Genomic DNA, 17,931 nt, shown 5'->3' with positions numbered 1-17,931 from the left:
TCAAGAGTCGAGACTTTCACGAGTTTGAGTGGCCTTCCCTTTGGCCCCTTGCCGTCGCCAAGGCCCTTGCCTAGTTGCCTAAGTCAATTAGCCCTTGTCATATCGTCGCCCTAGGCCCCTAGCCCTTGCCATGCCATCGCCCTAGCCCTCGCCGTGGCTATCGCTTCTCAGGTTGTTGTTAAGTCATTTGAGATTATGATGTAGTTTTGAGATTTATGCCATTTTTTGAGTTTTTGATTTTTGATTATGATGCAATTTTGGTTTGGTTAAGTTTAGTTAATCGAATGAATCGAAAATTTAATTCAGCCAGGTAAGGGTTAGGTAATAAGGTCAATTCGATCGGTTTAGTTATGGCAAATTATTTTTGATTAATTCAGTTAATTGACCGAATTAATGGAACCGGCCAAATGCTCACCCTACTTGAGATACTTTCATTCCTTGGATTCCTTGGAAGTGCTTTAAATGAATCAAAAATCAAAATATGTACTCACATAAGGGTATATGATATGACGTCATCACCTATTCAAAATGGAAATGATACCAACACATTTGGGAAAATGGGAACAGAATGGAATTGGGTACGGTAAAATGGGACTTATTATTCAAATCCCATTTAGAACTTAAAAAATGTTAAGAAAAAAAAAAGAAAAAAAATTACTCTTTTATGTTTGATTATTAATAAGGTAAAAAAATAAAATAAATAAAAATATAATAAATCTATGAATAAATATTTAATTTTACACATCATTAATATTTGATTTCAATATTTTTATTTTTTAAATAATATTTAATATAGAAAAAAATATAATGAAAATAATTTTTTTCTTTTCAAAAATTCATTGGAACTCATCTAAGGTTTCAAAACTTAAGATATGCTAAAAAGACACTAAACTCCTTTAAATTTAGCAAAGAGATAAACTTTTTAGGGATATAATTAAATTTTCAATTGCATCCGGAGCATGGAGCTCAAAGGTTTATTTTGAAATTGGATGAATTTAAATAAATTTTAATATAATTTCATATTGCCCCGCGATCTCTTCAAATATAGGGAAAAGTCAAAAGTGAGGTATGTGAGATTTTTAAATCTCTAAAAAGATACATATCTTTTAACTATACCTCTACCTCTACCTCTACCTCTACCTCTACCTCAAGAGAGGTCTGTCATTTGCCCTATCTTCTTTCACTCCAATCTCCTTTCATTCAACATTCAAATATTCATGAACCACTCCATCTTTCCTTCTTAGAATGCAGTTAGCTACAAATGCCTATAAAAATATCCAGAAGTATAAATTATGCAAGGACATGACAATTGTAAAATAAATAAATATATATATTATTAATGCAAAATTTTATGTTATTCCATTCTGTGAAATCACAACCCTTGTAAAACTTCATAAGCATGAGAAAACACTAGGAAAACTAATAATTAAAAGCAGAGCTCATCATATTTGCAGGCACCATATAAATAACGCCCTCAGATTTTAATACACCATGATGAACCTGATCTCACTACCTCGTTGTATTTAACATTAATTGAATTAACAAAAGCTATAATATGAATCAGGAAACAAAGATCTGCCCTACAAATTTACAAGGGAGGGGGATTATTCACAAATACAACACAGCCTTGCCTAAATTTGCAAAAAAAAATACAGGAGGATGTCCTCTAATGGACAAACGTGATGGAGTTTGGAGATCAAGTGTCACTCCAGTTATCGTCTTCCCCGTCATCACTCCCAACAGCCTGGCAAATTTTTGAGTTGGAAATGTACGGTTGGTAACACGACAAGAAAACGAAGAATGCATGTAAGAAAAATAAGTGAAAAAGAAAGAGGGAATGAAGACCTGGCGAATGGCATTTGCCTTCTCTAAAATTGCAGTGACTTTGACATTCGTGGCTGGCCCTGGAGTGAAGGTTGGCCTCACAGTCGCTGTGTGCCTCAGGCTGAAAGACTGCAGCAACATATCAAAGAAAAAATTTACCGTACAGACTCTAAACTTGCAAGTGTTTGTGAGAGAAATTTACATTTGGGGCTAACAAAGAGCAGCAACCAAGGTACTGTCCCTACCTAAAGATTTAATTGGTTCACCATAATATTTTCAAGTAGGACAAACAAAAACATTACAAAGTGCAAGATCCAACCCTAAACGGAAAAATCCTCTCTGCTTGTATTTTTCTTGCCCCAACCCTAATTCTCTTCTACTTGGTTGAGTAAGATTTCTCAGATTCACAACATAATAGCAGAGCAATAAACTTCTCCAGACCTCTTTTTCTTCTTCAAGTATTCAGATTTGTCATTTACAGTAACTCCTATGTTCAGTTGCTTGAATCCCTGACTGGTCAATGCATGTTCATGGTCTGGTAAGTTATGTTCCAGGTATTATTTACCTGAAAAAAGAGGAATTAGAAAGGGCAGCAAATGATGTTGTTCGGGTCATTGCTAAGATGGGAGCCGAATGACATCATTTGGTTAGCATTCTGTGAAAATTAAGCTGAAGCTGGTTGTTAGCCAGAAGCAGTTATGTTAGATTAGTGACGTCCTCTACAACTGGATTCTTGATTTGGTTGACAAAAATTGTATACAAGGGAACAAGATCTTCAATAGCTGCTGTTTGGCCTAATTCTCAGCATATAGCTGCTGCTGTTGTCCCTAATTCAGCATCCAAGGATCGTATAACAAGTTGGTATTAGAGTAGCTGAGAATCAAAAGCTGTAAATAGAGGAAGGTATGAAATTCATAGTCCTTCAGGAGCAACTTAAGAAACATGAATCACATTTTTAGGAATTATCAGGTCTGGCAACTGAAGAGCAGAACAGAGTTTTGTGCACTTGAGATATCTCAGGAGGAAAACATGTGTATTGAACTTTGTGACAGATGATTAGGGTGGGCCTCAGAATGGATGTTTCTCAATTCTCCAAACACAAATCAGTAGCGGAAGGGAATGCTCTGAATCTTGAAAGGGGATTGCTGCCAAACCCTAAGGATTTTGATGCAAGTGAGACCAGTCACCATAGTTAAAATTTGAAGGTATGGGGTTTCTTTACAGGCTCAAAGGTAGATCTTCCCACTTTCGGAGCAGAAAATCCAAGGCGCGGGGTTTGGAAGCCTCAAATATTTTTTGATCAATCAGATTCCTGTAAATTGTATGGTTGAAATGGCTGTCCTTTATCTAGAAGTGCAGATATCTGGTATCAGGAATTCATGTCTTGATAAGTCCTTGAGATGATTTTGCAGTGGCAATTAGCAGAAGATATAGGCAAACTGATTATGAAGATGTGGAGTTGAATAGAGTTGCAAGGTATCAACAAAGATTCAAAGTACAAAGTTTTTTAAGATAGTTACAAATTCTGGTCTGTAGAATCTTCTTTTGCATCTGGTTTCTTGAGTGGTTCAAAAGAGGAAATGAGGCATACGGTATGTATGTTGAACCCTCTTAATCTTAAGGCTTTAAGATTGCCCAATTGCAAGAATCTACTACAGAAGCTGTGTCAAAAAAGGTTAAAGTTACCTCAGAAATGTCAGATCTCCCCCATTCTCAGCTAGTTCAAAACCAACCCATAGTTCCCAAAATTTTTCAAACCCCAGGGTTTCATATCCCTCAGATCTCCATATCCATCAGTCCCAACCACGTACTTTTTAGGAAAACAATCAGGGGACAACAACTTGACCAATTCTTTTGGAATCAGGCCTAATAAACAATATACTCTACATATTTTTGGAATATATGGCAACAAGGGATTTTTCTTGTAAGAACCAAGAAAGATTTGTAGCCACAAATGAAGACTGAACGAATAATTGTCTATTACTTGAGGAAGATAATCTGCAAGAAAATACATGTCACAGTGGACGAATTGGGGAAAATTTGAATGGAAGGAAATGCAAATCTCAGTTAATGCTTTAACAGGGTAGAATATGGTGTAGATTATTTTGAGATATTTTCTCCTGCAATTCGACTGAAATATCACTTGGTTCCAGATTTCTTTGGCTGTTAATTTTGATTGCCCATTGTCCATTAGATGTTTAATATGTGCTCTTGGATGATGGCATGGAAGAAGAAGAGATTTAGAAGGAACAACTTCTAGGATACATTGCTCAGGGGGAGAGCAGCAATATTCATAGCTTGGATAAGGCCAATTATGAACTTAAGCTGTCTCCCAGGGCATCGTTTGCTAAGTTCAGCAAGGTAATCGCTGAATTTTATTAAACTTGGCATTGTTCTCATCACTCTGATTGTCAGAAAGGAGACAGATGTAATGCTTCTCATGTTTACATTCACGATATCATCGTCAAAGACAGTGACTACAGAGGCATTGCATAGGTGAAGTATTGGCTTCAAAAGCAGTTTCAAATCAAAGACCTAGGAACTCTTCAATGTATTTTTTGAGAAAGAAATAATAAAGGAAGCAAGGGGGTGCCAGCCCAAACACAGAATTTAGAAGGCACAAAATCAACAGGTATAAAATAGCATGCACATTCAAATTACAATTGCCGGTGTACTGAATTTTAAGGCATTGAGGTGACAAGTGCAGCAAAGGCATGAACTTTTTCATAAAGCAGACATAGATTGTGCTTACCGAATGAGACTGGTATATTGGGAGTTAAAACCAGTATTCCCATGGAGCCAACCATCTACGATGATGGACCAGATTTTGAACATTAGCATTCATGCAGAAGTTAGTTGGGAAGCTAGCACACCTATCACAGGCCTTTCATATCCTTCGCAATAGAGTTTTCAGTCAACTATGGAGAACTCAAGCAGGCAAACTGGGAAGCTGTCATGCTGCCTATAGGATCCTTCCATATCTCAAGAGTTCTCACAAAGATTGAAAAACGACTACTACAACAACAACAATCAAGCCCTAAATCCCACTAGGTGGGGTTAGCTACATGAATCCTTTTCCGCCAATTTACACAATCTTGGGCAATATCCTCTGACAAATGGAGGATTGTTAAATCCTTAATCACTATTTCATTCCAAGTTATTCTAGGTCTTCTATTGCCACTAACATTAAATAGCTCACCCTCCTTATCGGTGCGCCCCCCCCCCCCCCCCCCCTATCTTATATTCCTATCTTAACTTACTACGAATGCCTTCATTCCTTAATTTATCTTTTAGAGTTGTATCATTCACCCACCAGAGTGTTCTCATTTTGGCAACTTTTAACATTTTAGATATTTTGTCCATTAGTTGCCTAACATTCTAATTCATATAGTTACTCTTATAGCTGTTTTCTAAAACTTTCCTTTAAAAAAAATAATAAATTAAAATAAATAAATAAAAACCTAGTGCAGATTAGGCTGGTTTGGTTGAAGATTGAAGGTCTACACTAACAGGGTACTGTATTTTTGTGGATCGCAATCTAGCCATCTGACTAGCAATAAAGAAAATACTAATGCAAGATCCAATGCTAAACAATGTATCAAGCTATAGCACACAGCCACACAGACTCAGTGAACTAATGTGGCCAAGGTCTTGTGTCAGAGCATGGGTTTCCTATGACAAAACCTAAGGATATAAACTGCAATAGTCAGCCTGCCATTTACGTTACAAGCAATCCTGTGTTTCACAAAAGACAAAACACATTGAGTTAGACTGCCGTCTTGTGAAAAATGTTGTCATGAAGATTGCAGCAACGCATTTGTAAAGTCATGTACTACACTTGGAGATTTATTTTCACGAATGCCTGTTTAGACCCGTTTTTAATCCATATTAAGTTAAGGTTGGTGATATTTATACATCTTTGTTGGTGCTACCGGTATAGGGTATAGTGTAATCCTGTCATTTTTTTTTTCAAGGTTATTTTTTTATTAAAAAAAAAATATAAAAGAGGTGAGAATGCTCTATGGGGTTATTCTGTACTCCAGCCAAAAGTTTTCTTTCTCTCTCCCCCCCCCCCCCCCTTCTCTCTCTCTCCATCTTGAAGCAAAGCAATTATGATGATGAAGAAAAATTGGATCACCCATACTTCGTCAAGTGGCACATGCCTCCTAAAAAGAGAAAGAAAATAAGCTGCACAGGTGATACAATTTTGGCGAGAGAGAGAGAGAGAATCCACCATAGCTTGCAAATAGTTTCTATTTTTCATTGCCACATGAGTTCAAGACTGAAACACGAAAATAGTTTTGGTATATAAACTAGCTGCTTTAAAAACTACAACATAATATAAGAAATATAAAAGTCTGCTCATAAAGGTGTAATTTAAAACAACTATTCTGTCTCTTGGTCGCTTGGAGGCCTTCTCAACAACTTTAGATTATTCCACTAACAGCAGAGTATGTTTTCTGTATTACTATCAAACTGTGACTGTTGCTTGGTGTGGCAGAACTATATCTCATCAATAGGGGACAGGTAAGGAATTAAGCATGCTACTTGGCTATCTTATAAAAGTCACAGCTCTCCACTTAAGAAGAACCACTGTTTAAATTAGAATATCTTCTGAAACCAATATGAAATATTTAGTCTACCATCAAAACTCAATCCGACAAACAAGATGGTCCCTCCCATATTCCCTTAGCAGAAAGCTACCAAATCACAATAGAAAATGGTTACTCACTTTTGTTCTAATTTGCTGTAAGAAGTCCTCTCTTTCAACTATTCCTGCGCCATTGCCAACCTGATTTGCCTCTTTTTGCTCGCCCTGCAGCTGCACACATAGAAATCCATTATTGGTACAGAGGGAATTCCCACTTCTCTCTATGTTAAATTTTCTTCTTCATACATGGAAAGATCTTTGTGAACTAAGAACTGTAGAACTAGCCATCCCCACCCCCCTGATTACCACAGGAGCACACCATCATGTTTAATTGAATGAACCAAACAAATAGCTAAAACACAGAGAGAGAGAGAGAGAGAGAGAGAGAGAGAGAGAGACAGAGAGAGATGAAACTACCAAGATCACGTTGGTCTTTGGTGAAACTGCTAAGGCCTCCACACTAAGTTGTTGCAGCTTAGCTGGGGCTGGCTTAGGTTGCTGAGAGATGTCAGATTCCAAAAGCTTCAAATCAAATGTGTTATTGAAAATTTCAGAGGCAGCACATCGTCTGTCTTCTGTCACATCAGAAAGGGATTTCAGACCCCTCCATTGCACAGGAGGGAGAGGCGGTGGCAAGGGTGCTGACTCTTTCTGATGTTGCAACCCTAGGAGAACCTCTGGATTAGAATTGTTTTTGAATTCTTGTTGAAGCAGCGGATCCACAGCATCAAAACTTGGAAAATCAAGCAAAGAACTAGGATGAGACTGTTCCACACCATTTACATCATAGGAACCTTGAAGTCCACTGTCAACCTGGATGCCTCCGCGGGCCATTTCCTCTGGCTCCAAAGAGCAGGGAATGGATTCCATTGATGAGATTCTACATAAAGAATTATGAAGCCCACGGTCCTTGCTTCCAGGAACTTCACCAGATTCCCACTGTTCAGAATTTGATTCAGAGTGAAGGCTGTGACAATCATCTGACATATAAGGAGATGATCTACAAAATGTGTCATCATCACTGTCAGAACCAATGTCTCGCAGGGGCATAGCAGGATCTGGGACCAACTGAAATGAAGGAAACATATCTCTAATGCTTTCTTGACACTCATTACTATCAGGAAATTTCAGTTTAAGTCTGGAATTCTCAAAGCCACTAATAGGGTTGAAAGATATTTTCATATGTTCAAGAGGTGGCGAGGAGGAAGGTGAATTTACTAGAGATCCACATCCAAGCTGATCTTTGAAAGTCATCTCAGATGAGGTTTTGTATTCAACATTGCTGTGTCCACCAGCCACTTCAGATCTATCATCAGGGACTAGTGATGCTGTTCTTCGAAAACTATTCCCAAGTATTCTATGACTCAATCCAAACACCCGATACAGATTTTCCTCATTCTCCGTCCTGGCTTCAGTAGATGCAGTTTTGGCATCAGAAGCAACTGGCAGTTCAGTTTTTGCTGACGTTTCACTGGGTTCATTCATTCCACGTCCATGCGCTTGACTAATTATATTACTGTGATGACAATCACTACATCTTAGAACTTCAGCATCCAAATTCGCCAATGAAGTTCCCAAAGATTTCATCTCAATAGAGTCACCACATTCTTGATCATTGTGACACAATGTTGGGCATTCAGAAATGCCATCACCTTTGACCATAACAGAGTGATTTTTAGCATCAACAGCATTTTCCTCAACTTTGGCTAGTGATTCCTGTGTTGTTGCATTCAATATACTACAATCTGGAGGTTTTGATGGCTGAAGTCCTAACAGGCCACCATTCGTCCAGAACCTCATAGACTGAACAGGGGGAAAATTTTCAGCAGATTCTCGAGACTCACAAGAACTGCTTATGATCTTATCACCGCCTGGGACCTGAGAATCAAGGACTGAGGAGCTAGAATATGACGGATCATCAATAACAGACACTAATTTTGAACCACCAGGATTACCTGATTCTAAATCTTCAGCAAATTCTTGAGACTCTAAAAAACTGATTATGATCTTATCACCTGTTGGAGCCTCAGAACTAGGGATTTTTAAGCTAAGGGATGATGGATCGCTAACAACGGATTCTAATTTTGAATCATCAGGATTACCAACACTTTCACATATATCAATGACTGATGTACCATCTGGATTAGAAGATTTGCCAACAATTTCAGGTAACTGACCAGGCTCCATAGAAACTGAGTTAGCCAAATCCCAGGATGATCCTTGGGTTGAAGAACTGCAGCATGCAGTCTGAGATTCAAATTTTGGTGGATGACGGTCTGCATAATGTACTGTAAGCACATCCATTCCTTCATCTGTTACTTCATTGTTAAAACTAGGGGAGCATTGTTCTTGTTTCATTTGGCAATCAAGATCATTTTCTGATTCCGATTCGATGGTGTTAAGTGCATCCATGAAATTGTCTGTTTCGCTTTCAATTTCATCAAGATGATCACCACCAGAACTTGACTTTGGAATATTTTTACAATCATAAAGGATCTCCACTTGATTAACATTTTTAAGGTAAAGAGATCCCCTCTCCTGTGTATCTAAGTCAGAGTTTTTTGAGAGCATCTCTGGAGATTTACCACTATCATGTTGCTGACCCTTGGGTTCCACTATTTCTGTCTTTTCATCCCATGTAACACAAGATGAACTAGCAACAGTTTGCTCCTGCCAGGAAGTTTGTGACAAATCATCATCGACAACCCCATTCTGTTCATTAGGAAAAGCTGGAACGTGGTTATCATTTTGTTGCATCTTTAACCTAGAAGAGGACAATTCCATAGGCTCCTCTTCCTCAGGTTGAATGGATGAACTTAGACGGAAAACACATTCTATATAGCCTGACTCCATTCTTGAATCAAAAGAATTTGATTTGTCCCCTTGTTCAGATTTTGATGTCAATTCAAATGCTGATGCAGTCCGAGGAGAAGTTTGCCCAACAAAATTTGGTGAAGCAAAGTGCATTCTGCCATAGACAGAGAAATTGTATGCTTCAAACTTTCATTAAGCTGAACATGGCAACAACCTCCAAGTTGAACCAAAAATTCACCAATACAGGAGTATCACCAACCATTTTCAACAATAATACACTGATGCATGATCAAAATAAAGTACCTGCCACTGAGATTGGGTACTGACGCACCACGCAATACTTCTCCATTCCTCTGCCACGATTTTTTTTTCTGCTCATTAAGAAATAAAGTATAAAGCAATGGCTTTGAATGCAATTCCGAGCCCAAATTTAGAATAAACCAAAAAAGCATAAACTAATGGGTGTTATTTCAGATTTATTTTGAAGAACTCATTTCATGAGCTTGTTCAGTAATTATGCCTGCACATCAAAACAAAAGTTCTAGACACTGCCCAATAATAATACCTAATGGAATACTAAAGAAGTCATTTTATTGAATATGATCCTGGAATAAACAAGTTAATTTGAATGAAATTGAGGTATCTTGTCATATTATATTAAGGTTAATAATCAAAGACTCAAAAGTATGAGATCAAATTTTTCATCAAGGACAGACAACCTTGCTTTTACGAGCCTTCTTATCTCTTCGTACTTTATCAATGTTTGCTTCATCATAGCTCGCTGATACTCTCTTAAAATAGGTTGGATCTGAATACCTCTTTAAACATGATCCAGGGCCACCAGTATCAAACCTGATATGCAGAGCTCAAAATGTCAGAATCTAACTGTAAATAAAGATCCCAACAAAACATCAGTTGCCAGACATACTTGTCAAGCAAGTGCAAACGTGGAGGATCACGACATTCTTCATAGTTATCCATTATAAATCTTGGCAAGTCATCATAGATGAAGAGATTTTGTCCATTTTGAATTCGAGCATGCCAATCAGAACCTGCAAAGCAACTGCTTTCTGTTAAGGGTTTTATCGGAATATTATTTCAGCAATAATGAAAACCTGACTATATGGCTAATGATCTTCTATTAATCAACTTAAGCATACATAATAAGAATTTGTCTAAGCTGAACCAGTCAATAAGTGGAACCACGAACCCTAATTATTGCACACATTACTAAATTTTCTCAATTGTCAGCAGTTTTGTAGATACAAACTATACAAATTAACATTGCAAAGGCATAAATATCATAACATGTATCAAGATGGAAACATGATCATTTGCAGCTAGTGTAAATCAATTGAAAATGAAATTTATCATTTCAAAAAAAAAAACAGCCATAAATATGGCTGTAATGCTAAACAGCACAGGCCAAGCTTGTTCAGGGCATTATGCTTACCTATGGCCACTTGTCTTGTCTACATGGGATGGGTAACCATCATGGTAGTATAGGGTTTATTCATTGAACGTGATAACGCCATAGTGTAAAATGGGAGAATGACCCCTCACTCAGTTTTATGTTTCCTATTGTCGGAGCTAGAATAGCATAGAAAGCTCTTTAGGGGAGGGTGAGTATTCATTAGTCATTGTAAAACTAACTAGCATCTGTAAATGTATTTAACCTACTTATCTCTCTCGCAAAACACATGTTGCCTACGGAGGTGTTAAGAATGAAATACAATGCTTTACTGTTTACCGCATGACTCTTGTGTACTTACTTGTTTACTGCTTATACTTAACTTTGTACTCAATGGCTAAGAATTTGTTCATGTTGTGAAACCGCAATATACTTTCAACTAACTAGTTAAGCAAGAGTGTCAAAACTAGGGTTGCATGGTTTAACAAGATGTGAAGTGTTCGGCGCATGACAGCCTGTGATGTCACAGGCCCGTGGCATTAAGCATTTTACTAAATAAGGAGCCTCTACTTATGTGGACACATTGAACCTTTATTATTGTTTGATATCCTCAAAAGTTCTGATAACTAATATCCATACAGCCCAAGGAGATGTCTAGACCTAAAAAACAATAACAAGAAGAAGTCTTAAGTCCTACTAGGTGGGGTCGTCTACATGAATTCTTTTTCCCTAATTCACCCAACCAAGAGCATTTTCCTTTACTAGCTTAAGGGCTATTAAATCCTTTCTCACTACCTGATTCTAAGTTATTTTAGGTCTATCCCTATCCCTTTTCATGTCAAAAACAATAACTAACACCTCCTCACAAGTGCTCTACTAAGCCTATGTTTCAAATTATCAAACCACCTAAGTCGCCCCTTTCTTATCTTGTCTTCGACCGAAGTCATGCTTAAATAATTAAGTATATACTCGTTTCTTAGTTTATCTTTTAATGTTATACCATTCATCCAACTTAACATTCGCATTTTGACAACTTTTACTTTTTGTACATATTTCTTAGTTGCCCAACATTCTAAGCTATAAAGCATAGCTAGCCTTACAGCCATCTCATAAAACTTTCCTTTCAATTTTAAGGATATTCTACGATCACACAACACACCAGATGCACTCCTCCATTTTACCCAACCTGCTTTAATTCTATGTATTCTTCTTCAATTTCCCCTTCTACTTGCATAATAGATCCACGATATCGAAATCTATTAGCACTTCAAAATCTATTAGCACTAATAATTTCTTGATTATCAAGTTTAATATTCTCTCCACTACTCCTAAATTACATTTCATATATTCTTTCTTATTCTTACTTATCCTAAAACATTTGAACTCTTATACGATTCTCCAAAGTTCTAACTTAGATTCCACTCTACTCCTACTTTCATCAATAGATTCCACTCTACTCCTACTTTCATCAATTAGCACAATATCATCTACAAACAACATATACCAAGGGATCCTGTTTTGGATAATCCTAGTAAATTCATCAATCACTAAAGTACAAAGATAAGGGCTCAAAGTAGAGCCTTGATGTACACCTATTGTGATTGGAAAATCTCTAGATTCCCCTCCTATAGTCCTAATGCTAGTCACTAATCTATCATACCTATCCTTAATGGCCTCAGTATATCTACTGACCTCTTTATTTTCTAAGACCCACAAAAGAACTTCCCTAAGTACTCCATCGTATGCTTTCTCCAAGTCAATAAACCATAAGAACTTCCCTAAGTACTCTATCGTATGCTTTCTCCAAGTCAATAAATCATATGCACGTCTCTCTTCTTTTTCCTAAACTTTTCCATCGATCTTCTTAAAAGATAAATAGCTTATGTTGTTGATCTTCTAGGCATAAAACCAAATTGATTCTTTGAAATCCTCATTTCTAATCTTATTCTTGGTTCAATTATCCTTTCCCAGAATTTCATTTATGACTCCTAATCTTGATTCCACGATAATTATTACAATTCAAAAATTCACAGCAGAGCGTAAGCATTTACAAAAAATAGACTGAAATTTTTTTCCTTCAATTTTGATTGGGAGCGAGGGGGAGTGTCAAATTCAGTATCAGCATTTCCACTGCTCAGATGAGATGGTAGGCCCAATTTTCCCACTAATTTAGCATCAAATACAATAATAGTATCAACATATTAAAGACAAATGCATATCAGAATACATTAACTCACAGGTGCACAACCCATACCAGCCGTGTAAGCAAAATGTATGTGGCTTGTTTGCGCCAGCACAGCCTTCTCAAGTGAAGGAAGTGCAGCTTCAATGTGTTGCACACGAACCATCAATTTATGGCTTCTAGAAGCTGTACTCATCACTTGCTCTTGTAACCCATGAAAAACCTCTGCTGCAAATCTAGAAGATGGAAAAGATTTGCATTAGCAAATAGTATTTAACAAAAATCAAGACAAAATATCAGACCCAACAACTTGGTCATTGAAATTTCAGTCAAATAAATCCCTAAACATTTTGCAAAATTTAATGTTGTTCTCAAATATCCCCACAATTTTCCCATTGTATAGAAACTTCATCAAATTTATACAGGAACCTATTATGCATGAACCAATTAGCTCAACAATGATGTCCACAAATACAAATAACTGAACACGGAAACAAGTCACCAAATGAAAGGTTTTAAAGCTCAGATTTGTTCTTTATCATGCCAAAAGAGTACAAAATTTTAAAATGGGAGTCAGAAGATCTAAATATTGCCGCACAGATTAATAGAACCACAAGAACTTTGCCCTCAAGTGCTCTTAAAAGTGCATTCAACTTCCCCTCAACAGTACACTACATGCTGGTCTGTATAGAAACTTCAATATCAAGTATATACAGGAACCTATACACATTAGATCAAGAATAATGTCCAAAAAAATGAAAAACCAAAAACTAATATGATGACCAAACGAAAAGTAGAGATTTGATCTTTCTCATGCAACAAGAGTAAAAAATTTTAATATGGGAGTCTGAAGACCTAAATTTCACCATAAAAATCAATAGAACAATGAGAACCCTGTCCTCAAGTCCTAGGAGGAAAGTATGCACTGCCTTTTGTTGGTGAACAACCGCAGGTCAAGACCACAATTTTCATATGCAATAGCAAGAGCATTTGTAGTATCTCACTAATATCCATGGAAACATCACCCCCACCCCCCAAACTCATCCACTCAACCCAAGGAAAAAAAAGTAGGTTTGACTGACATATGCTCCCTGCTTGAAAATCCTTGAGTACCAAAATAGCAATTTAACTCTAATGAATACAACTTTCAACAGAAACCAGCTTCTATAAGTTGTGTACAGAAGCATGCAACCTTGTACATTTGTAACAGAAGCTCATCTAAGTTGCAGGTCTCAAACAGCTTCAAAGTCAAACTACGTAAAACATCTTCTATTGAAAGATGCATTATATTTAGGTGGCGAGTGGACCATGTGCACATGTAGTTGCACAGTCATCACTTCTCTTCAATTGATACAACTTATCCAATTCCAATCAGAAAGAAAGAAAGAAGAAAGCAATAAATAACACCACAGCAGAAGGCTCCCACACTACACCAAAATTCTTGGAAGGGTATGATCTGCACAGCATCACAATCCTACCTACAAATTCAGCTGTTTCCATTATTTGAACTTGTGATCTCCAAGTTTGCATGTAACACCCTTTCCTTGGGACCAAGGTCAACCTTTTCATTGACTGATAAAAAGAGAAAACAAAAGAAAACCCACAAGCACATTTCCTACTAAAATCCCCAACTCCTACTAAAATCCCCAACTAAGTCAACCATCACAGAGCTCAGGGATATCAAAATAAATTTTCCAAAATGTATGAACCTCACAGTCTTGGGGCCTTTGCAATATGAAGTATCACTCAATCCTTTTCCCAATCCCAAATTTCATTTTCAATTTTCTTAAGTTTATATTCAGTATTTTCTGGCTAGTGAATTTCAAAATCCAGATTAACCCAACACCAGATAATTCCCAAGTTTCCTATGCCCTAACCAATTGCTATCACAATGCTTGCTATTCTATCTGTTTGCAGCACTGATAAAATGCACCAAGCATTATTCCCAGCAGTTTGAAAATCCAATGGGAACATCACTAAAGCAACCCCAAGATTGTTCCCACAAATGATCAGTTAGTCCGTTGTTTTCATCGCTACATTAGTAGGGAGGGCCTGGCATCACCAGACACCAATCCACCATTCACTAAGAAAGGATGCTAATTACCAAGCCTTCTACAATGGATGACACAAAGTTTGGCTCAATCATTTAATGCTTTTGTTTGAAGGAAAACCAAACCTTGTCCGGCCCAATTTGTGCCAACACCATTACAACTTTCATAAGCTATATATTCACATCATCTATGCAGAGTAGAGAATCATGCTTCCTCTAAACATTAAAGTGGTAATATTTGGTAATAACCCACACCATGCTCATTCACATAAAACATAACAGGAGAGTGGTTATAGAGCAAAGGGTTGCCAAGAACAGATTCAGCAAAGAACAGATTCAAAGCATAGAAGTAAATAAGTTTCTTCAGAATCCTGTTCAATAAAACCCCAAGTATCAATGGAGCAGTGATAGTTATCACGACAACTACAGACTTAGCACAAAAAAATTCTAATCAATTAGGTTAAAAGGATCATTAAGTCCATGGAGACATAAAAATATGAAGCACAATATACATGGTTGATGGTACTCTAAATAGTGAAGAAAACAATGCCTGCTGCACTCATTATCACCAAACACTTGAGGACCAGCAAAACATCTCAGGTTACTAGACTAGAAGAAATCAGAATCAATGTGTTGAGAATAGTCCCACTTCTAAAAACCATATTTTCAATTAAAAATTTAAAAATTGTCGCATTAAGTTGATTTTTTGCACCATATTAACAGTGATTCCTCCAATTAAGCAGTGGCAGATAGCCCCTGCCCCTGCACCAATGATTCCTAAATTCTCCACACATATTGGATGCTATATTATGAATATCCTTGAATTTTTTTGTTTAAACATGCCCCTCCCAATGCTTTGAAATTATTTATAAAGGTTATTGCTACAAAGGTTTTGTACATTACACTTTAAAAAACAGGTGAACTATTTTATGAACAAAATTATCTTCTAATACAAAGGAAATAAAAACTTTAAAAAAGCACTTTGCCCTCCACTTCCATAAATCTATTAATCCAAATCAATTTTAAGATTAAATTTCATGTACAATTTAAAAAACTAAACTTATGTTTTCATTATTATAATAAGCTATCAAAGTAAGCAACTTATGTTTTCATTATTATAATCAGCTATTAAAGTAAGCATATACTTTGCCTCTAGGAACAAAATTCTACACTTGCTACTGCAGTTAAGGTTTAGTAGTTGCTAAAAAAAAATTTAGTCTATACCCATATTAACCATGAATCATCCAACTTAGGTTTTTCCTCTCTCTCTCTCTCTTTCTCTCTTTCTCTCTCAAGTGAGAGCAAATTGTTATACATCATTAAAGGTGACCAACGGGCCTACTTATCAATAAAGATCATAAGCACGAAATAGAAGCAATTTATAAGACAATCTGCTTTGTTGAATGTGCAACCTTGCAGTAAGCTTAACTCAACAAATTTTCATGCTAAGCAACACTCAGAGTGCTAGCACTAGACCAATCACTCAAACTTTCACAAACGTATTAAATGCTGAAAATAGAAACCATGAACTAAGTTTCCTTACATTCACAAAACTTTCCTTTCCCAGTGCTTGTATCCACAGAAAATAAAAGAAAACGCTAGAAAAAACTCAACATTCCATAGAAAAGACAGTGCGAGGAAAACCCAAGAAAAGTGAAACGTAAATTTTGTACATTCCCTAGAAAAAATGTTAATTTCTGACCCAGCTCTCTCTCTCTCTCTCTCAAGCGGGAAAGCAAATTTTCATACATTTTTTATGGTGAACTGCGGGCCTACTCATCAATACAGATCATAAGCATGAAATACAAGCATTCTAAAACACAATTACGACTTTGTTGAATGCGCAACCTTGCAGTAAGCTTAAGTCGACAAATTTTCATACTAAGCAATACTCAGAACACTGACAACTAGACCAATCACTCAAATTATCACAAATGAATTAAATGTTGAAAACAAAAACCGCGAAATAATTTTTCTTACACTCACAAAATTTTCCCTCCCCATTGCTTGTATCCACAATAAACAAAAGAAAAAGCTAGAAAACTCGACATTCCCTAAACAAAGAAAATCCCAAATTAAGAAAAAGACAGCGCGAGGAAAACCCAAGAAAAGCGAAACATACTCGGCAAGATCACCCAATTGACGCAAGATCCCAACGAGACCAGCGACGGCTACCCCATCAAGCACGGCTTTAGGATCCTCTCTGTTCGTCTCCTTGTAGAGCTCCGGCTGCCCCAAGCCGTACTCGTTCCTCAGCTGAACTCTCACCAACGGCATCTCTCCTCTCCCTCCCTGATTTCTCCGCCGAGCTTCTTTGCAGCTTTCAGACAAGACTCGGAGAGAGAGAGAGAGAGAGAGAGAGAGAGAGAGAGAGAGAGAGAGAGAGAGAGAGAAGCTTTAATGGCGGAAATGAATGTGTGAAAGAATTAAAGAAGGTAATAAATGGAGGAATGATGAGCGAGAAAGGGTATGGGAGAGAGAGAGAGAGAGAGAGAGAGAGAGAGAGAGGAGGAGGAGAAGGAGGAGGAGGAAGAGGAGTAGGTGGGGAGATGGGAGCAGCTTAACTGCCGAGAGTGACTGAGAAGAGCAGATACACTCTTCAGCCACACATCACATAGCCATCGCAGATAGATGGCTGGAGGAAGACGACGACGACATTGCCAACTCTACAAGCATTCCGGGTACACAACAGGAAAGGCATCCACTGTGACTCTGTGAACCCAGCGAAAGTACTTTTATGTCCTCGGTCTTTTCCCAGAATGACTCGCTGACCATGATTTCCGGCGTTTAACCGATTTACTTCCTTATTATTTCGGATTCCCAGGTCAGCCTCGGATCGCTGTGGGTGGATCGACGTGTACGCCACGTCCTCATCTTATTTTATTTTTTATTTTTTCTTGGTGAGTTAAATAATTAATGCATTTTTTTTTTTGGAATTAAAATTTTAAATAAGAAATAAGAGCCGTTAATGACGAGAGGTATTTTGGGACGCGGGGAGG

The 17,931-nt window shown here is 37.3% G+C and overlaps 1 protein-coding gene across 2 annotated transcripts; it reads right to left on the bottom strand.

Annotated features, from left to right (window-relative positions):
* Positions 1 to 1,423: 1,423 nt before the first annotated feature.
* LOC131144910 (protein SCAR1) lies at positions 1,424 to 17,637 on the bottom strand. 2 transcript variants are annotated; one of them, XM_058093861.1, is made up of 9 exons: positions 17,055 to 17,637; positions 12,955 to 13,118; positions 10,218 to 10,341; positions 10,009 to 10,141; positions 9,593 to 9,660; positions 6,893 to 9,443; positions 6,557 to 6,646; positions 1,846 to 1,953; positions 1,424 to 1,744 (listed from the first exon to the last, which is right to left on the bottom strand). In XM_058093861.1, exons 1-9 carry the CDS (start codon positions 17,207 to 17,209, stop codon positions 1,697 to 1,699), a joined length of 3,441 nt encoding a protein of 1,146 aa, XP_057949844.1. In that variant the 5' UTR covers positions 17,210 to 17,637; the 3' UTR covers positions 1,424 to 1,696. The 2 variants fall into 2 exon arrangements, with proteins under 2 accessions (XP_057949844.1, XP_057949845.1); XM_058093862.1 differs by lacking the exon at positions 17,055 to 17,637 and having other exon boundaries at positions 10,218 to 10,352; positions 12,955 to 13,087.
* Positions 17,638 to 17,931: the final 294 nt, after the last annotated feature.

The sequence above is a fragment of the Malania oleifera genome, chromosome 12 (genome assembly GCF_029873635.1).
Source record: "Malania oleifera isolate guangnan ecotype guangnan chromosome 12, ASM2987363v1, whole genome shotgun sequence".
Taxonomy (NCBI): Eukaryota; Viridiplantae; Streptophyta; class Magnoliopsida; order Santalales; family Ximeniaceae; genus Malania; species Malania oleifera.
This window is presented reverse-complemented; position numbering and strand designations above follow the sequence as displayed.